The sequence below is a fragment of the Pollachius pollachius genome, assembly GCF_949987615.1.
Source record: "Pollachius pollachius genome assembly, chromosome: 6".
Lineage (NCBI taxonomy): Eukaryota > Metazoa > Chordata > Actinopteri > Gadiformes > Gadidae > Pollachius > Pollachius pollachius.
Genome location: NC_136939.1, coordinates 13,876,305 through 13,895,820, shown reverse-complemented (window position 1 = coordinate 13,895,820; position 19,516 = coordinate 13,876,305). Strand labels below are relative to the sequence as shown.

Here is a 19,516-nt window from a genome sequence, read left to right as displayed (position 1 = left end):
TGGGGCCCTGTTGTTGTTAAGGCCTTAACCATACAGTGCTGGGGGAAACACTGCCTTGGGACCAGGAAGTGTCCCCAGGCACTATTTTGAATCAATCAGAAAAAGCCATTCCTGTGTCGAATACGATCTTTGCACTATGCATTGTAGTGTTGATTCCAGTGTTCTGTTACTCTTTGCAACTCTCTCTCTCTCCCTTTTTAACTGTGCTACGGCTCGATGTTTCCAGGTGAAATAAATCCTGTTAAAAAGTTATATAAAACAACATATAAAAACACATATCACAGATATGACCTGTTGCTATGCTACACACGTCTAGTGTTTGCCAACCCTGAACAGGGCGCCTCCAGGTTCTTTTTGGCTGGGCGCTCTGCTAAGGAACTCTCTGGATCATCGACCTTCCCTTTTTCCTTCACTTAACGACCACTGTGGACGTGTTGTGGATGGACTCCATGGCCGCAGCCAGCCGGGTACACAGGTCGTTGGGGAACCTGCCGTGCACCTTGGGGGGGTCTTTCAGCACCACCATCTCCGCTGAACTGTCCAGGACTCTGGGTAGGATCTCGCCGAGCTTGACCTGCAGGGAGTCTGCGGAGCGGAGAGGGAGAGCAGAGCATGAGGATTCGTTACCCACTTCTAATGGATTCTCTGGCTGGAAGACCAGCCATTTGGCGTCATCCACGTCACAGACAACGGATGAGGCGTTTCGCAGCTTCCCTTATATTTGTTTCCATGGCCTGTGGGGGACATGGGGTTTTGTTGGATTATAGCCCTGTTTCTCAAAAACCCCTAGGGGTACTTGGAACGATTTGCAAGGGGTACTAGGAACATTTCTTAAAACCTTCATGAAATGTAGTGAATTTGAATAGTAACAAATTCATGTAATCTTTCCCATGAATTACAAAAAGGGAAAGAGTATTCACAGCCCCCATGTCATGTTCATGTTAATAAATAACATGCTCATACATTATTTATGTTCAATAATATCTTTTTTTCCCTCAATGTTTTATGCTGGTGAACAGGCTAATTTGCTGAAATAAATATAGGGGATACATTGGTAAAAATTGCTTGAGAACCAATATAATTTAGAAATAAGAATATTGCATCATGGCCTGTACTGCAATATAAAATACAGCATTTCTATTTATGGTTAAATGAGCAATTAATTTAACCTTATCTTCCAAAACACTTTACTAAAACCTTGTTATCGTATGTTTTGTTCCCAGTAGCTCATAGCTTATAAACAATCTGAAACATTTCACCAATGCAATAGTTTAGTAGTTAGTGGGGTTTCCTTTCTGAAAATGGCTAGTTTGAAATTTAAAGTGTTCTCCACTCCAAAACTAGGTATTTATAGTTTAGGTAATCACTACTGTCCCACCCTGACCTCACAGGTCGGGTGCGTTCGCACACCCCCCTCACCATCCATGTCGGGTCTGAGGCACGTGCACCAGTGGTCGCGGATGGTCTCCATGACGTCGGCGTCCTCCGAGGCCAGCGCGGCGTCGCGCGACATCAGGTGCAGGCAGGGAATGATGGCCTCGTTCATGATGGCCACGCCCTCTTCCACCTCTGTCTCCTCGCCGCTCCTGAACAGCTGCGACGCGCTCTCGTTGAGCGCCTGCAAAGGTGAGGGGAAGGGGATGGTTTCAGATACACAAGATGCAGAAAAACGTCATGTCCACCCAACCGGGGTCGGTGTCAATGGCTTACACATAGGATGGATGGAGCCTATCGTTAGCCTCACAGCATAATTGCCTCGGTCATATCTTGGCCAAATTGTAATATCTAGCCTAACTACTCTCCTAACACTGCTGATTCACTGTGCCTTGTTGGCTTTATCCTGTGCCAATCAGAGTGTTTTGAACATTCCATAATCACTATCTGCCTGAGTCATCTATTTGACTTAGGCATTTTTGACACTAAATACAAGATGAGCCTTTAAATACGACTTAGCAATAATGCTGTGAGGCTGACAATATGCAAAAGATACTGAAAATAAACAAATCTGGGAAACAAATATGAAAACTTATTTACTAAATATTAAATGTTTCTGAATAATTCTAATTAGTTCCATTCCATGGCATTACCATCGGTTACGTGAACTGACTTGCCAGCATGAATCACACGGAATTGCAATGACTCAATTGTCACCATAGATGGTGCTGTTGTTACAATATGAATTGGCCCCCTTCTCCACTGAACGGTGCTCACCGCGAGACATTTCCTCCGGTAAAGTGCAATGACAGACTGCTTCACGCCCCGCCTCTCCCCCTTCCTCAGCAGCGAGGCGTTGCTCTGGTAGGCGTGGGCCAGGTAGATCACAGCCTCGCGGACCCTGCACACAGGAACCAGAGGGGACAATACAATCACGTTTACACACGCACACACAAAAACACAAACACACACACAAGGGAGGCTGGGAATTATAGTTCTCTTTTTAATTAGCTTGAGGGCAACAGGGTTTGGCAGGAATTATTAATCATTTTATGACCCTGGCGACAGACAAACCATGGCCAATTGCCATACAGGAGGAATTGTATCTCTAATGATTAAAAAAGCAGACACAATATAAACAAATCAAATACTACAGTGGAAGGTAGAAACTAGATTTCGCAGTACACATTGGTGTTTGCATATTACGACTGTGGAACTGAAGCACACATAAAGAAATGATGAAGAGGTGAGCGAGATGTGGGGGTAGTCATGACAACACCTACTTTCCATGCTGGTACTGTTCAAGCCCTGTGAGAAGGTAGATAAACACGGTCCGAAACTGTCTGTAGTCATCCTTCCAGTCCTGCACAATCACAACAGCCAGGTCACAGAATAATCAACAAGAATTATAGCGGAGTCAGATTACAATCAGTTATTTTATGGCGGTATTAAGAGTTGATGGCAGAGCGGCAGGTAGGTTGATAAGGTTGACATTCAAAACCCCCTACCAATGCCTTTTTGTGACACATGACAAATGATTAATTTGCCTCTCCTCTGGTGAATATTTGTGCAGAAAATAAAATGAGTGGTATTAGTATTTTGGTAAAATAGTGTTTTGCCCATCTGGTGTAGTATAAGTCGTTCTGCAGCCGTGTCCATGTATGGTCTTCATTGGGTGGATATTATTTAATTCAATTAGTAACGGCTGCTACGTGTTGTCTAGCATTTGGAACATTTACATCATTATGTTGTTTCAGCCATGAACTCAATAATGTTAGTTAACACAGAAAGATGCAGCTGTAATAAGTGTCATAATGCATCCTTAATATTCAGTGTGATTAAATGAAAACCCCCCCATTGCAAAATATTAATAAAGTCCTCAGCAGGCCTTTAAAACGGTGAAAAGCTCTTTAAAATGCACCAGGAGCATTATGTGTTTGGAGGTAGTAATTGGTCCGTACCAAGTACTCGTCCATGTCCATGTCCTCTGGCCTGATCAGACGCAGCTTGGACCGCGCCTCCCTCATGATGCTCACCGCCCTGCACGAGGGGCATGGAAATGTCAGCTCCCAATCACCCAATTACACATCACACCACGCATCACCTTTACCAGAAAATACTCCAACTGATCCGTCCGAGACGAAACTGTGACACTACGTGAATGATGAGAATATTCAGAGATACTGCTATATTTTAAACCTCAAACATGGTGTATTCCTCAGATCTCTCCGACATGAAAAGCAGCAAAGGGCCCTTTGGCGTTGAGTACAACCGCTCCCAAAACCTATTCTACCCATATGATCCGCGCAAATGGTAAATATTAAAAGGATTTATATAGTGCTTTTCTAACAAGTGGCCACTCAAAGCGCTTTTGCATTATTGCCTAACATCCCCCCCATTCACACACCAACGGTGGTGTCAACCATTCAAGGCAACAGCCAGCTCCTGGGGAGCAGTCAGGGCGAGGTGTCTCAATCAAGGACACCTCGACACTCAGCTAGGAGGAGCCGGGGTTCCAACTAGCAACCTTCTGGCTACCAGTCAACCCCGCTCTGCCTTCTGAGCCACATGCCGCCCAGACTTATGTCAGGTTGACCACGGGGGGGTTACAGAGAGACAGACAGAAATCCAAAGTCACACGGACAGGTTGTCCCTGGCTCCAGCACCTGTCGTCGAAGCTGAGGTTGCGGTCGGTGAAGGTCTCCAGCAGGGCCCTCTCGATGATGCGCCCGGGGGCCTGGTTCTGGAAGTAGTAGACCAGGGCGTGGTGCAGGCGCACGTCGCTCTGCAGCGCGCTGTCTTCCTGGGACAGCTCGAAGAGCCGCGCGTACTCCTCGTGGAATGCCTGCAGGCCGGTAAAGGGGGGGATTGTGTTGTTGTAGGGGTTTAAAAGCGGGGTTGTCTTCAACAACACTGATCTGGTCCAAGTCGAATATACATCTAGAATATGGTGTTAGTATAGCGACAAATAGGCAATGTATGGACAGTGCATTGGAAACCATTACATAATAACAAATACAACATAATACTAAGAATTGTGTGGATTATTTGGTTGCATCAATTTCAATGGTCCCATGTGCCATAAGTCGGCTCAATTTAATTGAATAGCTGCCATAGGGCATTTTTAACATTTGCCATGTATCAGACAGCTGATATGATAGGGTTATATGTTATCTCATATGATGACAGTCATCCCTTTTAGGGCTGCTGTATTTTAGCTAAGGGGAGGGGGAGGGTGTTACCTTAATGAGACCAGCCTCGGGCCCGTCCGTGTCGAACACCTGTCTGGCCTTGGCGATGGCCATGATGACCCCCTGCATGGCTGGAGTCAGCATGCTCTAAGACACCAGCACGCAGAATCACACTTAATCAATTCAAAGGCATCCGCTGAGTGGATAAATGATTAGGCTCTATGTTCCCTTCCCTTCCACACTGGTTGTTGTTAGCCCGAAAGGCACGGAAACAGATGATGCATTGATTTCATTATTTGGTCACCATACCTGTTGTCACTTTTCGAAAACTTTTGTTTCAGTGAAATGGGGGACTGTAATGTACGCACTTATTGTATGCTGTATTTTTGTTATAGTACTTAGTTATGTCGCATCTTATCCTAGCTATCTTTGTGTACGGGGAACGGGTTTACTTAGCGATTATTAATGCTTTGAACTTGGTTCTATGAACATCTTGCTGACTGTACCGACAGCGATATATTTTTTTCACTTTCCCATGACAAATGTACTTACTGTAAGTCACTTTGGATCAAAGCGTCTGCTAAATGCCCTAAATGTAATGGTTAGTGAGATCTACAGCTCACCAGCCAACGACCAGCAACCAAAGGACTGTCCCCGCCTGGTGTCCATAAAGGTTCTCCCCCTCACCTCTTCGTTGTACCCGTCGGCGTCGGCCCGCACCGTGATGCGGCCCACGTTGGGGATGTCCACCTCCGACACCTCGCTCTCAGACGCCTGCTGGCTCCTCCTCTGGCGCCGCCGCGGCTCCACGCCCTCCTCCCCCTCCCCCTCCCCCTCTCCCTCCGGGGGGTCCTCCTCCACGTCGCGGTGGCTCCTGGGCGCGCGCGGCCCGGGTTCTAGGCGGGCCCCGGGTTCTCCGTCCTCGGCTCTCCCGGCCTCGGGGCCTCCCTCGGCGGCTGCACTCAAGATGGCCACCTCGGCGTCGTTCTCGTCCCCTTCCTCTTCCTCCGCCGCCGATGGGGATGATGCTTTAGCGATTGCTGGGGCTCTCTGGCTGTCTGGGTCTGGAGTAGTACTAGGGGACTGAGGGGCCTGAGGGGCCCCACACACACACAAACAGGAGAAAAGGTGAGCTGACATCTATTTGTCACATTTATTCCTTAACCATATCATTTGCTGCTTCCAATAATTTAGAAAATTGAATTAGCTTAATTCGTTTATTTTATTTTACTTTTCATTATTGAATTTCGCAAACGCTTTTTTTTATTCATATAAAATGACTAAATTAATAGTTGACGTGCAATTCCTATATTAGCCACTAGAGGTCACATGGAGAGTAGACTATTTATTAAGCTGGCGATGTAGCTATGGGATCTAGCCTGTCCAGGGTAGTTTTACATTTAGGCTTGTCATTGCTCCTTAATAGCCATGAAATTAATGCGTCATATTTTATCCAAGCAGCACCTATATGTTGAGCATTTGATTATGCTATCTTATTTCAACAAACATAACCGGACAATACAAGTAAAGACTATAACTTAACTATCTTTAGTCCTAATTGAGTCAGTGGTCAGTTGCCTGGCACTCCTGAGTCACACAAATGCACCCCAACTATAAATACATCTTAGAAAGGGAAGAGGAATGTTCTTTTTTGAGACCGTAGTCCAACAAAAACGGTGAAGACATGTGAGGATTTCAAAATGGTGACCATTGTTGTCTTAATTATCGGCTAAATGTAGGCTACTTTTAATAAGTGAAGAAACTACTGCTAGAAAATAGAGAATCAAACTAGACCTTAATTATTCGATTGCAATAAAATGCATGAACACTGACCTGGACCATCCCCTAAATCATTGCCACATTTATTTATAGTCACAACTGTCATGACGGATATAGAGTTCCAATAACACGTTGATCAATTTGCGAACTGTCATTAATACGCCCTCTGCCAGCCTGCGTACCACCTAACACATCCCTGTGTGGACCCCGGAAAGCCCCTTGGTAATCAAAACACTGAAACAGAAGCTCTGACCCAGATTGCCATGTTTATACGGCCCAGTATCTCTGTCCAATAATATCCCCTGATTGGTGTGGAGGAATGCCGTTGGGCCAAGCAACGGGTCAGCCACGCACCTGATCCCTCACTGGAGCAACCTTCTCTTGGGGTTCACTGGCTGCCGCCGGGTCTTGGCTGGGACTGACTGCCTGGGGTCTGCTCGCAGTCGCTGGCTTATGGCCAGAGCCCTCCTCCGCTGCTTGGGAGGACACAGTAGCCGGGCTGGAAGAGCGTTCTAGACGACGCCGTTGTCGAGTGAAGGAGAGCAGGTGTGGAGGAGAAAGATGCAGATTATACAGTCGCGCTCAATGGGTTGGTTTGCATTTGTACGTTTTGAGGGATGTTTTTTTAAATCCTTTGCCATACACTCTACTGTGTCTCTGCTCTGGAGGTGCTTCTGGCACTACATAAGTTAAATTCCTTGACGTGGTGATCAAGGGGCTATTTAATGAGAAGTAATGACTAAGTACCCCCAAACCCTTTCATCCTTTCTCCCACCACCACCAACCTTCTTCTGCCTCCCGTCTTGCCAGCTCCTCCTCCTCCTCCTCCTCCTCCTCCTCCGCTACCTCCTCCTTCTCCTCCTCCCCGCTCCGAGTCTCAAGCCGCGGTTCTGAACCCGTCGGCTCCTCCGCCCCGGGCTGCTGCTTCAAGGGCGTCTGCTGGGCCGTCCCTGGGCCGGACCCCAAGGGCGGCTCCTCTTCCTGGGGCCCGCTCGCAGCGGCGGTGGCGGGCTCTCCGGCCTGCGAGGCCTGGACCTGCTGGAGCTGTTGACTCTGGCACAACTGCTCCTCCCACTCACTGATCTCCTGCTGGAACCAGCAGTTGTCGGCGTGGACGTAGCGCCGCAGAACGGGGGGCAGGGAGTCCATGCCCCGCAGGACCTGCCCGGTCTCGTCGTCGGTGTCCTCTTGGAAGGGGGGATGATAAGGGATTTTATGAATGAAAATACACGCATGAGGAGTGTTAACGAGGGTAGTCCAACACGCAGGGGCGTAGGAATGAGTTTAACATCGGGGGGGGGGACGCATATCGGAAACCTGACAGATCCGTTAATGGTATGAAATACAGAAATATGTCATAAATTAACTAAACTGAAAAGATTCACACATATATTTTATTCTACTAAAAAGATACATTTGTAAATGTAAAGGAAAGCACATTTTGAATGGCAGTAATGAACTGATAAATATCAAATCAATTCTTTAATTGCACGCTCAATCATCCAGTTTTCGAGAATAAGAAGTGGTGACAAGACGCTGTGTTGCGCTTTCAAAATAAAATAAAATATTTTTCTCCCCCTGGTATAATTTTGAGGTGGAACAAATGCGCCTGTCTCCAATATAAGAGGGGACGCGTCCCCTCCGTCCCCCCCGGCTCCTACGCCCTTGCCAACACGTATAGACTGGAGTTACTATCTCAGCTATATGAGTCATGTTAGATCCTTTTATCCATATCGGCGTACAGTGAATTGATGCTTCGATCCATATTGTTAATGAGCAGGTAGACTGGAGGTCAGGTCGTCTCAGCTCTGGGATGCCTGTCGGCAGACTCCCCATATTGTAACCCACTATTTTTGCTCTAGGGTCAAGTGACTGTATCAATAATTTGTGACTTCAACCAGAATTTAAGATAAAACCAGGGTTCACGTTAAGGCTGAACACTGTCTGTTCCCGTTGAAACAAGGACTTCAGCTAGCCTCAGCAAGAAATTTCGATCGCGTCACGATTACGCGTCCCCATGGTCTACAATGTACGCAAGACGGTTATTTTCTGAATCATCCACTTTGCGCATGGTTCACAACCTCAAGGTTTTAACAAACAGAAACACAGTTTGAAAAAAAACAAAACACAACTAAATCAGTTTCTATTGCACCTGCATTAGCGCGTGAAACCTCCGTGTCGCGCGCTAGTGCAGGTGCAATAGAAACCGATTTAGTTGTGTTTCTTTTTTCAAACAGCGGCGCCGTACCTGCGACGAGCTGGGGGATCCGCTCGTCCACGTACATGAGGCAGTAGGCGCTGGCGTTGGTCATGCCGCCGTACGAGTCCCTCATCAGCTCCTCCCAGGACGACTCGGTGACGGCGATGTCGTTGTACTTCATCCAGCGCTTGTTGGCGTGGTCGTAGATGTAGGCCCAGTAGTGGCCCGCCGAGGCCTGTCCCTCGTGGACCAGCACGGCGTGTAGTCTGTACGGGACCTGAGCGGGGGGGTTTAGAGGAGAACCAAACCCGCATGAAGGGACCTTTTAGATAATGCTCACAGGTGACAGGTTCTCCGAAAAACACCCCTTCCATTTAGTGTCAATAAGCGGAGCACAGCTGTGGCGCATCAACGCTTAATGAATAAGTACCAGGGTAGCATATCGAACAATAATAATAGGAATAGGATGGGTTTAACCTGGAGAGGAGGTCATCTCCTGCACACCAAAGTGGTGGGGAATGGTTCTCTTTAAAAGCACCTATGCAACGCCACTTAATTAATAAATTGTGAAAGTACGTCAAAATGTCGATATAAAATGATCACTATTTTTGGAATTCAGTTGGACTTGTTTTTGTAACGCAACGTCCATGCACAGACTGAAAGGCAAACGCGATAAATCTTTTGGAAACCAAAATGCAGGAGCTTGAGTGAATGGCAAGTGGAATTGCGATGTGGAGAGTGATGCTGAGCCTCTGACAGATTACATTCATTCTCTTGGTTACACACTTGCCCGTGGTTCGTTGGCTGTGAAATATTCTAACAGAATCATAAGGCCGCGCCCCATTGTTCATGTTAGTAAGAGGGTTTTTCACCTCATCGCAAAGGGCTCAGCGCTCTCAACATTCAGATTGGTTGCGTTCACAGCTCTAGCAACTGATAAATACAGGTAAACACACTTTAACTGTGGTTAACCTTGGAAAATATCCTACTTATATCGCACAAGTTAGATATGCCAGACAAATCGATGATAGTTTGTGTTCATTTTCAGTTCCACACATGTCCATGATAAAGCTAACATCCAGTAGTTGCTTGAGTATTCCCCAGGCAGTAGAGGGTGAGTGGCCATTGATTTGCTATCTGCTGCAGTAGGTTAGCAGAGGGCAGCTCCTGAGCTCACCTGACACAGACTGTTGTCCCTGTACATGCCCTCCAGCACCTGGGTCACCCGCTCAATGTTGACCTTTAGCTCTGATACACACACACACAAGGGAAGACAGCGACACACACACACACACGCACACACACACACACACAAACATGCATACACACACACAGGTGAAGACAAACACACACCAACAAACATGCATACACACACATAGGCAGAGACACACAAGCACGCAGGCAAAGACACATATAAATGCAGCAAATACACACATACACGCACACACACACACACTCACACACAGACAGACACACAAAAACACACATAGGGATACAACGTTATACACAGGCAGGACATAGTAAAAATAGAAACATAATAAATCACGTTTCAACTTTGGCTTGATTTTAATCAATACATATGATCAATACCCAACCAAGACTACCAATTTAGTTGATCATTGAGCGGGCAAATAATGCCTTTGTCTAATGATGAGGAGAAGCATGGACATGTGAATGTCATTATCTTGTTCTCCATTGGTTTTAGCCCAAACGAAAGAATATATATATGTGATGCCATAAGTTGTGTATTTATAAAATGTCTGGTCTGGGCTGGCGGGTGGGTGTGTGGGGGGTTAGGGTGAGGGTAGTGGTGGTTGGGTGGTCCTACCGGTGATGCTGTTCTCCACCTCGGACCTCCAGCGCTGCAGGCAGGCCCTGACGTGGTGGAGCTCTTCCTCGCTCACGTCGTGAGGCGCGGGGTGGGGCGGGCACTCCATGGGGGGTCTGCACTGGGTGAAGGGCTTGTAGATGGGGGTCCGCTGGCAGTTGGAGGCTGACACACCCTCCGACGCCTCCGCCTCACTCTGATTGGTCGGACTGAAGGAGAGTTAAAGGTGAAGGGGATAGAAAGAGAGTGAGTTGTGGAGATGTCAGAATTTCCAATTGAAGGAGCTACAGTTGTGTTTCTATTCAGGGACATACATTCACTTCAAGCCGTGTACTGCATGCCTTAACTATAATCCTTGGCCTGTTCCTCTTCAGCCCTACGTTCAAACAACTCAGCTATAACAGCAGCCACAGAACTGCAGCGAATGTGACTGCCGTCATGGAATTGTATGGCGGAGAGGCGGAAAGGCTGGACCTTGGAACGAGGACTTCACAATCCGACAGAAATTACATAAGGAGAACACACATACAATTTGATGTAACACCACCCTTTGTCGTCCGTACCTCCCGTCCTCTGACGCGGACTCCGCAGGTTGGTCACTAGGGGGAGGCGTTGCCGGGGAGCCGACGATCCTGGGGTCCTCTGCTTGAGATGCACTGGGCGGTTTGGTGGTGGCGAACTCCAGCACAAACTGCAACATGTCTGCCAGGGGATACTTCAACGGGCCCGAGCCGTAGTTCTTGTAGCTGCCAATTGGAGGGAGACACGTTAAGATTTGTAGAGTCAGAATGTGGACTACAGAAACTGCGACAAGGCAGGAAAACGCAGCCTCGACTTGATTAACGAGTATCGGCCATGATGAGATTGGGAAACGCTGCAACTTTTGCTGTTCTACTTTGACAAACCATTTGATTTAAATGTACTGAGAAAAATGACCTGTTTCTGGCAGGTTTTAATTCTGTCTTTGTACTAGAATTCATGAACATTTGTTTGAGGGCTGAGTCGGAGTTGTTCACTGTTTGATAAAACTCAAACTTTTGATCATCAAACCGTTATCCCTTCATGTTTTTTTAAGCTTTTTTAACCTTTGAGAAGAAGTCCAACAAAATAACTGAGGTGGACCTCCGATTTCCAACAGTAACGTAGCATGAGTGTATGAATACTGTGTGAGGCGCTGGAGCTCATCTTAAGGCCAGCGCTGAAGTGTTGTCCTCAGACTCTCTGGTTTCAACACCTACCACTCAAGTTTCTGCTGAAGGGTGGCGAGCTGTTCTTTCAGTCTCTTCACCTCGCCCCTCCTGCCGTGGGTCATCGCTATGTTTTTGTGAAGATACCTGTGGACAAAACCGGTGTTTTACTTTTTCTGAACAACCGGCATGAGATTTATTTTGGAAGCATAGCAGTTAAATGGACATTTTTTTCCGGGCCTTTCTGCAAATGGAGAAGATCATTGTGATTTTGTCCTGGTCGTAAGCCATTTTTGTATGCATTGAAACAATAATGTGAGAAGATGTCGCTGACGGTGTCACCTGGACCTTACCTATCCATGTACATGACTTGTGGGAATTCCAGTTTCTTGTGTATCTTCTCGGGGCGTCCAAGCTGGGCATTAAACTCAAATCTAGACAGTTCAAAGGTCAACACGGGTGGCAGCTTTGAAAACCATCTCTGAAAAAGATAGCACATATTATAGAAATAGAAATAGAAATGCAACCGTATGAATGTATTGATAAACACAAATTTAATAAATGAAGTCATAATGACAATTTCTATATTTTTTTGGTTTACCTCTCGGTTAGAAGTGATGGTCTGATCCGGATGCAGCGACTCAATCTCTCTCTCTACCATGGCACCTTCCAGACACTCGTCCAGGTTGTTAAAACCGTTCACTTGCAGGGGGTATTGCCCAAACTGCTCGATGTTTGACAATATTTTGCCTACATTGAAAAATTGTCTACATTAATAGAGGCTTATACCGTAGGTGGTCAAACTGATTGTCAAATTTAGGACAGAAAACCCCACAGTATATACCTTCATGTTTTCTCTCTGTCACAAAGTTTCCATAGAAAAGTTGGACCATGGGATTTTTTTTCTTGTCTTCCTCTGACCTGAGAAAAACAGTTCTCTAATCAGATACCAATACCACTTCCAATACCCTATCCCTATCAAGAAATGCAGACAAACCAACGAATAATAATGAATGCATAACAGTGAGTTCCACACTGACTTTCCAGTGGCCGACAGCTGGAAGGCGTCCTCCAGCCAGTCCAACAGTTTGTGGGTGAACTCACTGACGTCCTGGAGGAAGCAGGTCGAGGGGCACAATGAGCATGGGAAAAACTGCTGTTTACCGCACATTATGTGTACAAAAGGAAATACATCAATAAAACATTAATCAATACACTTTTATTCCATTAATGTCACATTTTATACCATCAGTTATGGATGTGAGTTTATTGATAACAATCCCTATTGATCAGCATTGACATATATATATATATATATACATATAAACACGTTATTTTAAACTACAAGCTGAAATGTTACACATTATGTCTTAAAATTATTTAGGTATTTTATAGTAGCATTCTGTAAACTATTCCCTTTTCAAAAGACATTATCTCAGCCCATGTAAAAAATCACTTTATAATTCCAACCACATTGGCCATTATTTATTCTAGTTTGTGTGTATTCCAAGGGTGCTTGTCAGCGGTCCACAGCCAGCGCTCCTACCTGCTGGGCCTCACTGGTCCTGAAAGCGTCCCGGAGGAGCTCCACGGAAGCGGACGGGTCTACAAACTTACAGGTGGAGCCCACCATGAGGGCAAAGAGACAGCGCAGCTCCTGCATGAAGGCCAGGTTCCTCTTGTCCTGTAAAACACAACACACACACACACACACAACAACACACACACACGCACACCGCACACCACACACACACACACCGCACACCACACACAACACACACACACGCACACCGCACACACACACACACACACAACAACACACACACCGCACACCACACACACACACACGCACACCACACACACACGCACACCGCACACCACACACACACACACACACAGCAACACACACACACGCACACCACACACACACACACACGCACACCGCACACCACACACACACACAACACACACACGCACCGCACACCACACACACACACACACATACGCACACACAACAACACACACACGCACACCGCACACCACACACACACACACACACCGCACACACACACACACACACACCGCACACCACACACACACACACACACACACACACACACACCGCACACCACACACACACAACAACACACACACACACGCACACCGCACACAACACACACACACACACACACCGCACACCACACACACACACACACAACGCACACCACACACACACACACACACACACACACACACACACACACACACACACACACACACACACACACACACACACACACACATCCAGTGAGTCTGTGTGTGTAGGTCCTTGTTTGTGAGGACCCTACCTAATACCTGGTGGACACTTTCAATTCACCACCTTGTTTGCATGGAACAGGATTAGCTAGATAGAAATCACACGGCCACAGGGATAACAGCCACTCCATAAACAAAAGCTCTCTCCATTCAGTTCTGTTGTAAAAGCACTTACTTCCAAAACATGTCAATGGTGGCGGTAATATCAAATCTTGTTGAAGAATAGAGTTAAGTAGTCCTTAATAATAGTAATAATAATAGTAAAGTATTGTAAAAAGGAATGTCCAGATTCACACTAAAACATTCTTTCAAGGCCAGTGAATTCAACACAGCAAAGAGGGAGAGGGAGAGGGAGAGGGAGAGAGTGAAAGAGGGAGAGAGCGAGTGCAAAAGAGAGACACATTATTGTTATAAGACAAACTGTAGTATACTATACACAGAAACGATCAATGTAAACAAATCTTCTACCGACCGGCTTCTACCTTAACACTACTGCATGCAGTACACTTACCGCGTTGCTCTTGCACTTCTCCAGTACACGCTCGGAGATACAATAGTTGAGCACCAGTCTCCGGAATTCAGGCAGATGGAACAAGGACTGCAAGAGAGATGTAAAAAATCGAATGGTAATTTCCATTCAGTGAAAATCAAATGGAAGTTTGAATGAAAAGGTACATTGTGCAAGTCTTGATATCAGTGATTAAAATAAGCAGAAGTAGTCAAGTGCTCAGGAGATATGTTTTTCTATAGGATAAAAAGTATATAGAAAGGGAAAAAGAAACTTGTCCGAGGCACTCTAAAATGATATCGTTTTATTCCCAAAAGGCAGCTCTACCAGACCCAGTGACGTGATGCTGCGTGGAAACACGGGCAGGGCTCTGACAGTGATACAGTGTCTAATGCACCAATTAGTCTTATGTGTCATGTAGTATGTTAAGCTCATAAGCCTCTGTGAATACCTTGATGTGCAGACTTCCCATCTCCAATCCCATCTAATACAATTACCACTCTTTCCATCTTACTGTTATTGGCAACACAAACGATAACACGGGATATCTGAGCCCACCCGGCGGAGGCGGGCAGTCGCTTTGCCTCACTCTGATAGGCTAATTGATTTACACCAAATTTGAGTTTGGGATTGAAATGGACACAAATTCATACAAATGGCATTAACACCGAATGCATACAGTAACGAAAAAACAGGAACATTAATAATAACATAAATGCACAAATAAACAAATTAAAGCAAAAGGAGATAACGCCTAAGAGCTTTTTGCATTGCAGAAGATACTATTAAATTTGCCCTTTCCCGTTCCTGTATAATGGTTGTATACTACTATACTATTCTGTTATGCGAGCAAAGATTCCAGACCGAAACACAGACAGGCATACAAACATACCCTCTCCTATTTGCTAATCAACAGAGGCAGTGACGCTCATTCCCATTCGAGAACTGAAAAGACCTATTGGCCTCTGCATCATAGCAACACCGAGCTATTTAATTATCGCTACAGCTTGCACTCTCTGATGAAGGCTCAGGTTGCTGCAAAGCCACTCGATAGGCCGGACTAAATTGTGAGTCTGCGATGGACTTTTAATAGAGTTTAGGGTGGACGTGAAGCCCCTCATATTTTCACTGGGAAAATCATCAACATGCTTCATCAGTAGCTCTAAGCAGACATGAAGTAGATGAAGATCCATCCGCTGCATATGATTCTTAGTGTACACTACTCATTTCTGTGTTCCAGGTTCTGTGTGGACCGGGCGCATCTAAACCAACGTGATATTCAGCCTGTACGACCCCATAGGTGGGGTAGCTTTGGTTTTGATCACATTTCTAGCGAGAAATGTGCATTTTATTTTCATAATCTTCATTCAGTGACAACGTTGCCACATGATTGGAGGTGGAATATGAATTAACACCAGAAAGGTAGGTTTCGAGACAGGATGGGAAGCTTTCGTCAACAGATCACCTGTTTGATTTAGGTCAGATGCACCACCGAGCCCCACCTCTTACACACTAACAGTCCCTACCTGGATGACAGCGCTGAACCAGCAGGTGTTCCCCACGTTGCGGATGCCCACGGGCCAGTCCTCCTGGCGGATCCAGTCTGTGGGGCTGCAGGCTTCGCTGGGGGCCTCGCACCTCTTCCTCTTGACTCTGGCTCCGCTCTCCTCGGCACTGGCCTCCAGAGCCCTGGCACACACACACGCCCATCTGATCAAACACAAACCAACAGCCAGGCCCCTCAGCTTCCCTCGACCCGTTAGACCTGGTGAGACTTCAGCTCAGGGGTGATTGGCTTAAATTGGTGCCAGGTGATGTCTTACAGCACAAATCTTAAATTAAAAATTGGTTTGAACCAATGAGGGGGATCAATTGCATAACCTTTGCTTTATTACGGTCACGTGGAATTGGGTAATTCGTATGGGTGTCTGATTGATATACGGAGTGTCAGTTGCCCCCATAGGTGAATAAAACCCATCGGTTGCCCTTCATGGATGCTAACCATGAGAGGAGAGGGCAGAAATACATGAGGATAATCGCTTTGTACCTGGTGAGTTCCCGCTCTTCCTCCTGTATAGTGTGGGATTCCTGCAGACTGAGCTCAATGGCAACCTCCAGCTCATCTTTAGGAACCCCTGACAACAGCACACAACAGCAGGGAGACAGTGTGGTGAGAGAGATTCTCCCCAAAATACCGGAAGTTATACATTATTTCTAAATTTACTTTAATAAACATGTCCAGGTTCCTAGGAAAATTCCAAGAATGCAATAGCACATGTTGTGTGGAATGCAATAGTACTTTATATGACAATAGAGATTGTCAAAGTCGATTTTTTTGTTGTTTTGTGGTAGATTAATTCGACTAATGTTGACTTAATCATTCCCCCCCCCATTCATTTACATCTCGGCACTCTGATAGCACTCTCCTCACCTTGTGATGAAATTCACCCAATAGTCAAAAGCATAATCGTGGTCATAATCAAATCAAATCGTTAACAGAAACACACAGCTGTTTACCTTTCTGGGCCTCCCAGGCCTGGGTCTGGGAGTCTGGGTCCTCCCCAGCATCGTGGACCTCAGCAGGCTTGGTTGTCAGCAGTCCAACCGCATGACCAACGTCTCCCTGACTGGCCTTCAAGTCAAGAGATCCAACAAGCAAAGGATAAGGCTTTATTCTACTACTGTGAACAAAACATATATTTAGATATTGCAGGATGTTTATACTCCTACTCTTTTTACTCTACTCTCTCTGACTCGAGGAGTGTGTTGTCTTACGTTGAGGGCTCTCTGGAGGATCTGGGCATCATGGATGCCAGTGATCTCCTTCAGCTGGTTGAGGAGAAGTTGAAACTGTAGAGAGAAGACAGAAGGTTGTAGATGCAACAAAACTTTGTTATTGAGACCCAAGAGCCAAAGAATATTTACATCAAACGTATGTCATAGGAATTCAGGAAAATTGCCTTTTTTTTGTCCATGTCCATGCTAAACAATAATACAACCAAAGTATTATAAAAAGGTTTGTAGAGAATGAAAAAGTGCTCATGATAACGTCAGTGTCCAGTTTAATACCTTAACCCAAACCGGAAGACAAAGCACTTTGGCTTTGGTTTGTTTGTTTGTTGTTGTATTGCTATATAGCTTAGATGTGTCTCATTTCCATATGTTGCTGGTCTTAATGGCTTCATTGAATCAGATCAATCTGCTACTGTTTGGAAATTCTAAGCCATGTTTGGAAAGATAGCTTCTTAAATGTTGTTTTACGTGCAGTAAATATTGAACATATAGTAATTCATCTTGCCATTGATAATGAGGAGGTTGCACAAGTAACATTACATATTTGGAGCAAGAAAGAGGAATATGAAATGCATGTGTAAGGTCCAGGTAAGCCGGGACTATGCTACAAATAACTACTAAGTGGTCTACTATACTTCTCTGACACAGAACAATGCAGTGGTTTTCATTGACATTTCCCCAGCAAGCCAACCTCTTAACCAAATACAATCCAATGTCAGAAAGTTCAACGATAAGTTTATCACGATGAACTACGAGTCCTCAAATTAAAAAAAAGAGAAATGTAGCAAAGAAATATGGATTCAATCAGAAATACTCAAATGAAAAAAGGTATTACCGGAAAACGAATGAGACTGTAGAATTATAAACTGAGGGTTCATGGGTTCCTTCCCCAATGACACAGGCAGAGTCATGGTATGTCATGAAGCCATAACACACACATTCTTTTCACTCACTACACTTGGTAAGAGGAGCTATATTAAGGCTAAACAGCAGGTGGACAGACTGAGAGAGACACACACATGCACTCATGCACACACACACAAACACAGATTATATATATTTACTCATTGAAACATATAATAACCCGGATGGAATAGCCTAGTTGGGTAGTTATGAAGGCCTACAGCAGAATAGTTGGGTAGAGAACAATATATAGCCGTGTTTCTACTGTCAACTGCACCCAATTTGACATGAATCCGTATTTTCACAAATATATTTATATCATAGGAGCCCCTCAAGAAAAATAATGAATCTCTCAAACACACACACACACACACCCACCCACCCACACACACACACACACACACACACACACACACACACACACACACACACACACACACACACACACACACACACACACACACACACACACACACACAAAATCCCAGGTTGTTGGAGAGCAGAGAGCACGGGGCGACCAGACATATATGGAGAGCTGGGGCGCTATCTGAGACGCGGCTCGGCGGCTCTCTATTTTAGGCCCCTGACATGAATAGCAAGGGCCGCTGTTTATCACTCCACTTACCGCCGCGCCGCCACCGCTTGAGTGACAAAGGCAGTGGGTGTTTCAGTCGCTGTCGCGCGCGGGCGTCGATACACGTACTTGCGCACGCGCAAAAATACGCGCGCGTACACAAGCACACACATGCACGCACGCACACACACGTACGCACGAGCGAACATAGTAGCTATAAACCTATAATTACACAGTAACACCTAAATGCCAGCCCTATTTATCAAAAGTGGGGCAGTCTAACAAGGTGAAGCAGCTGACCTTGGCTTAAAATATATATTTTATATACTTTTTAGGCCTCCCAAGTCACTTGAGTCATTACGTCAGGAAAAATGAATATGTATTAGAGCAATAAGTAAGATATAAAATGACAAAATGTAAATGTCGAGCTGTAAAACAAACCTTTTAGTCAGTTTCCAGTGCTTTAATGTATCTTAAGGCTATCTGTTGGTGTTTAATGTAGCCCGACTGCACTTCTTGTGATGGAATGGTATTAAATATGTTGGGGGGTTAGTCGTTTTAGTATTTAATTTCCATTTCGCTCACCGCGTTCGTTGACTTATCTCCATTTCCACTCTGTTCAACTCTCATGGCTGTGGAAGCCGGGTTTCTTGATGTTTTACCACTAATGTCTTTAGCTGTTTTCGGATTCAAACCAACCCCATCTGTCAAACAGAGCAGACCCCCAAACGAGCAGAGCAGCGGCGCGTAGTCGTCCAAAAAAAATCAACGTGCGCGCAATGGACGTGCGCGGTCCCGTGACA

At 45.6% G+C, this 19,516-nt stretch overlaps 1 protein-coding gene across 1 annotated transcript; it reads right to left on the bottom strand.

Moving 5' to 3' along the window:
* Positions 1–207: 207 nt before the first annotated feature.
* On the bottom strand, positions 208–19,343 carry usp28 (ubiquitin specific peptidase 28; the record flags this gene model as incomplete). The annotated part of the gene is made up of 26 exons (XM_079737557.1): positions 208–585; positions 1,420–1,618; positions 2,212–2,335; positions 2,718–2,797; positions 3,396–3,474; positions 4,101–4,279; positions 4,677–4,772; positions 5,313–5,717; positions 6,759–6,916; positions 7,190–7,591; positions 8,653–8,881; positions 9,782–9,852; positions 10,433–10,641; positions 10,996–11,178; positions 11,671–11,766; positions 11,973–12,100; positions 12,221–12,369; positions 12,464–12,540; positions 12,660–12,730; positions 13,166–13,303; positions 14,447–14,533; positions 15,970–16,132; positions 16,491–16,578; positions 16,961–17,075; positions 17,219–17,293; positions 19,299–19,343. 26 exons carry the CDS (start codon positions 19,341–19,343, stop codon positions 410–412), a joined length of 3,822 nt encoding a protein of 1,273 aa, XP_079593683.1. The 3' UTR covers positions 208–409.
* Positions 19,344–19,516: the final 173 nt, after the last annotated feature.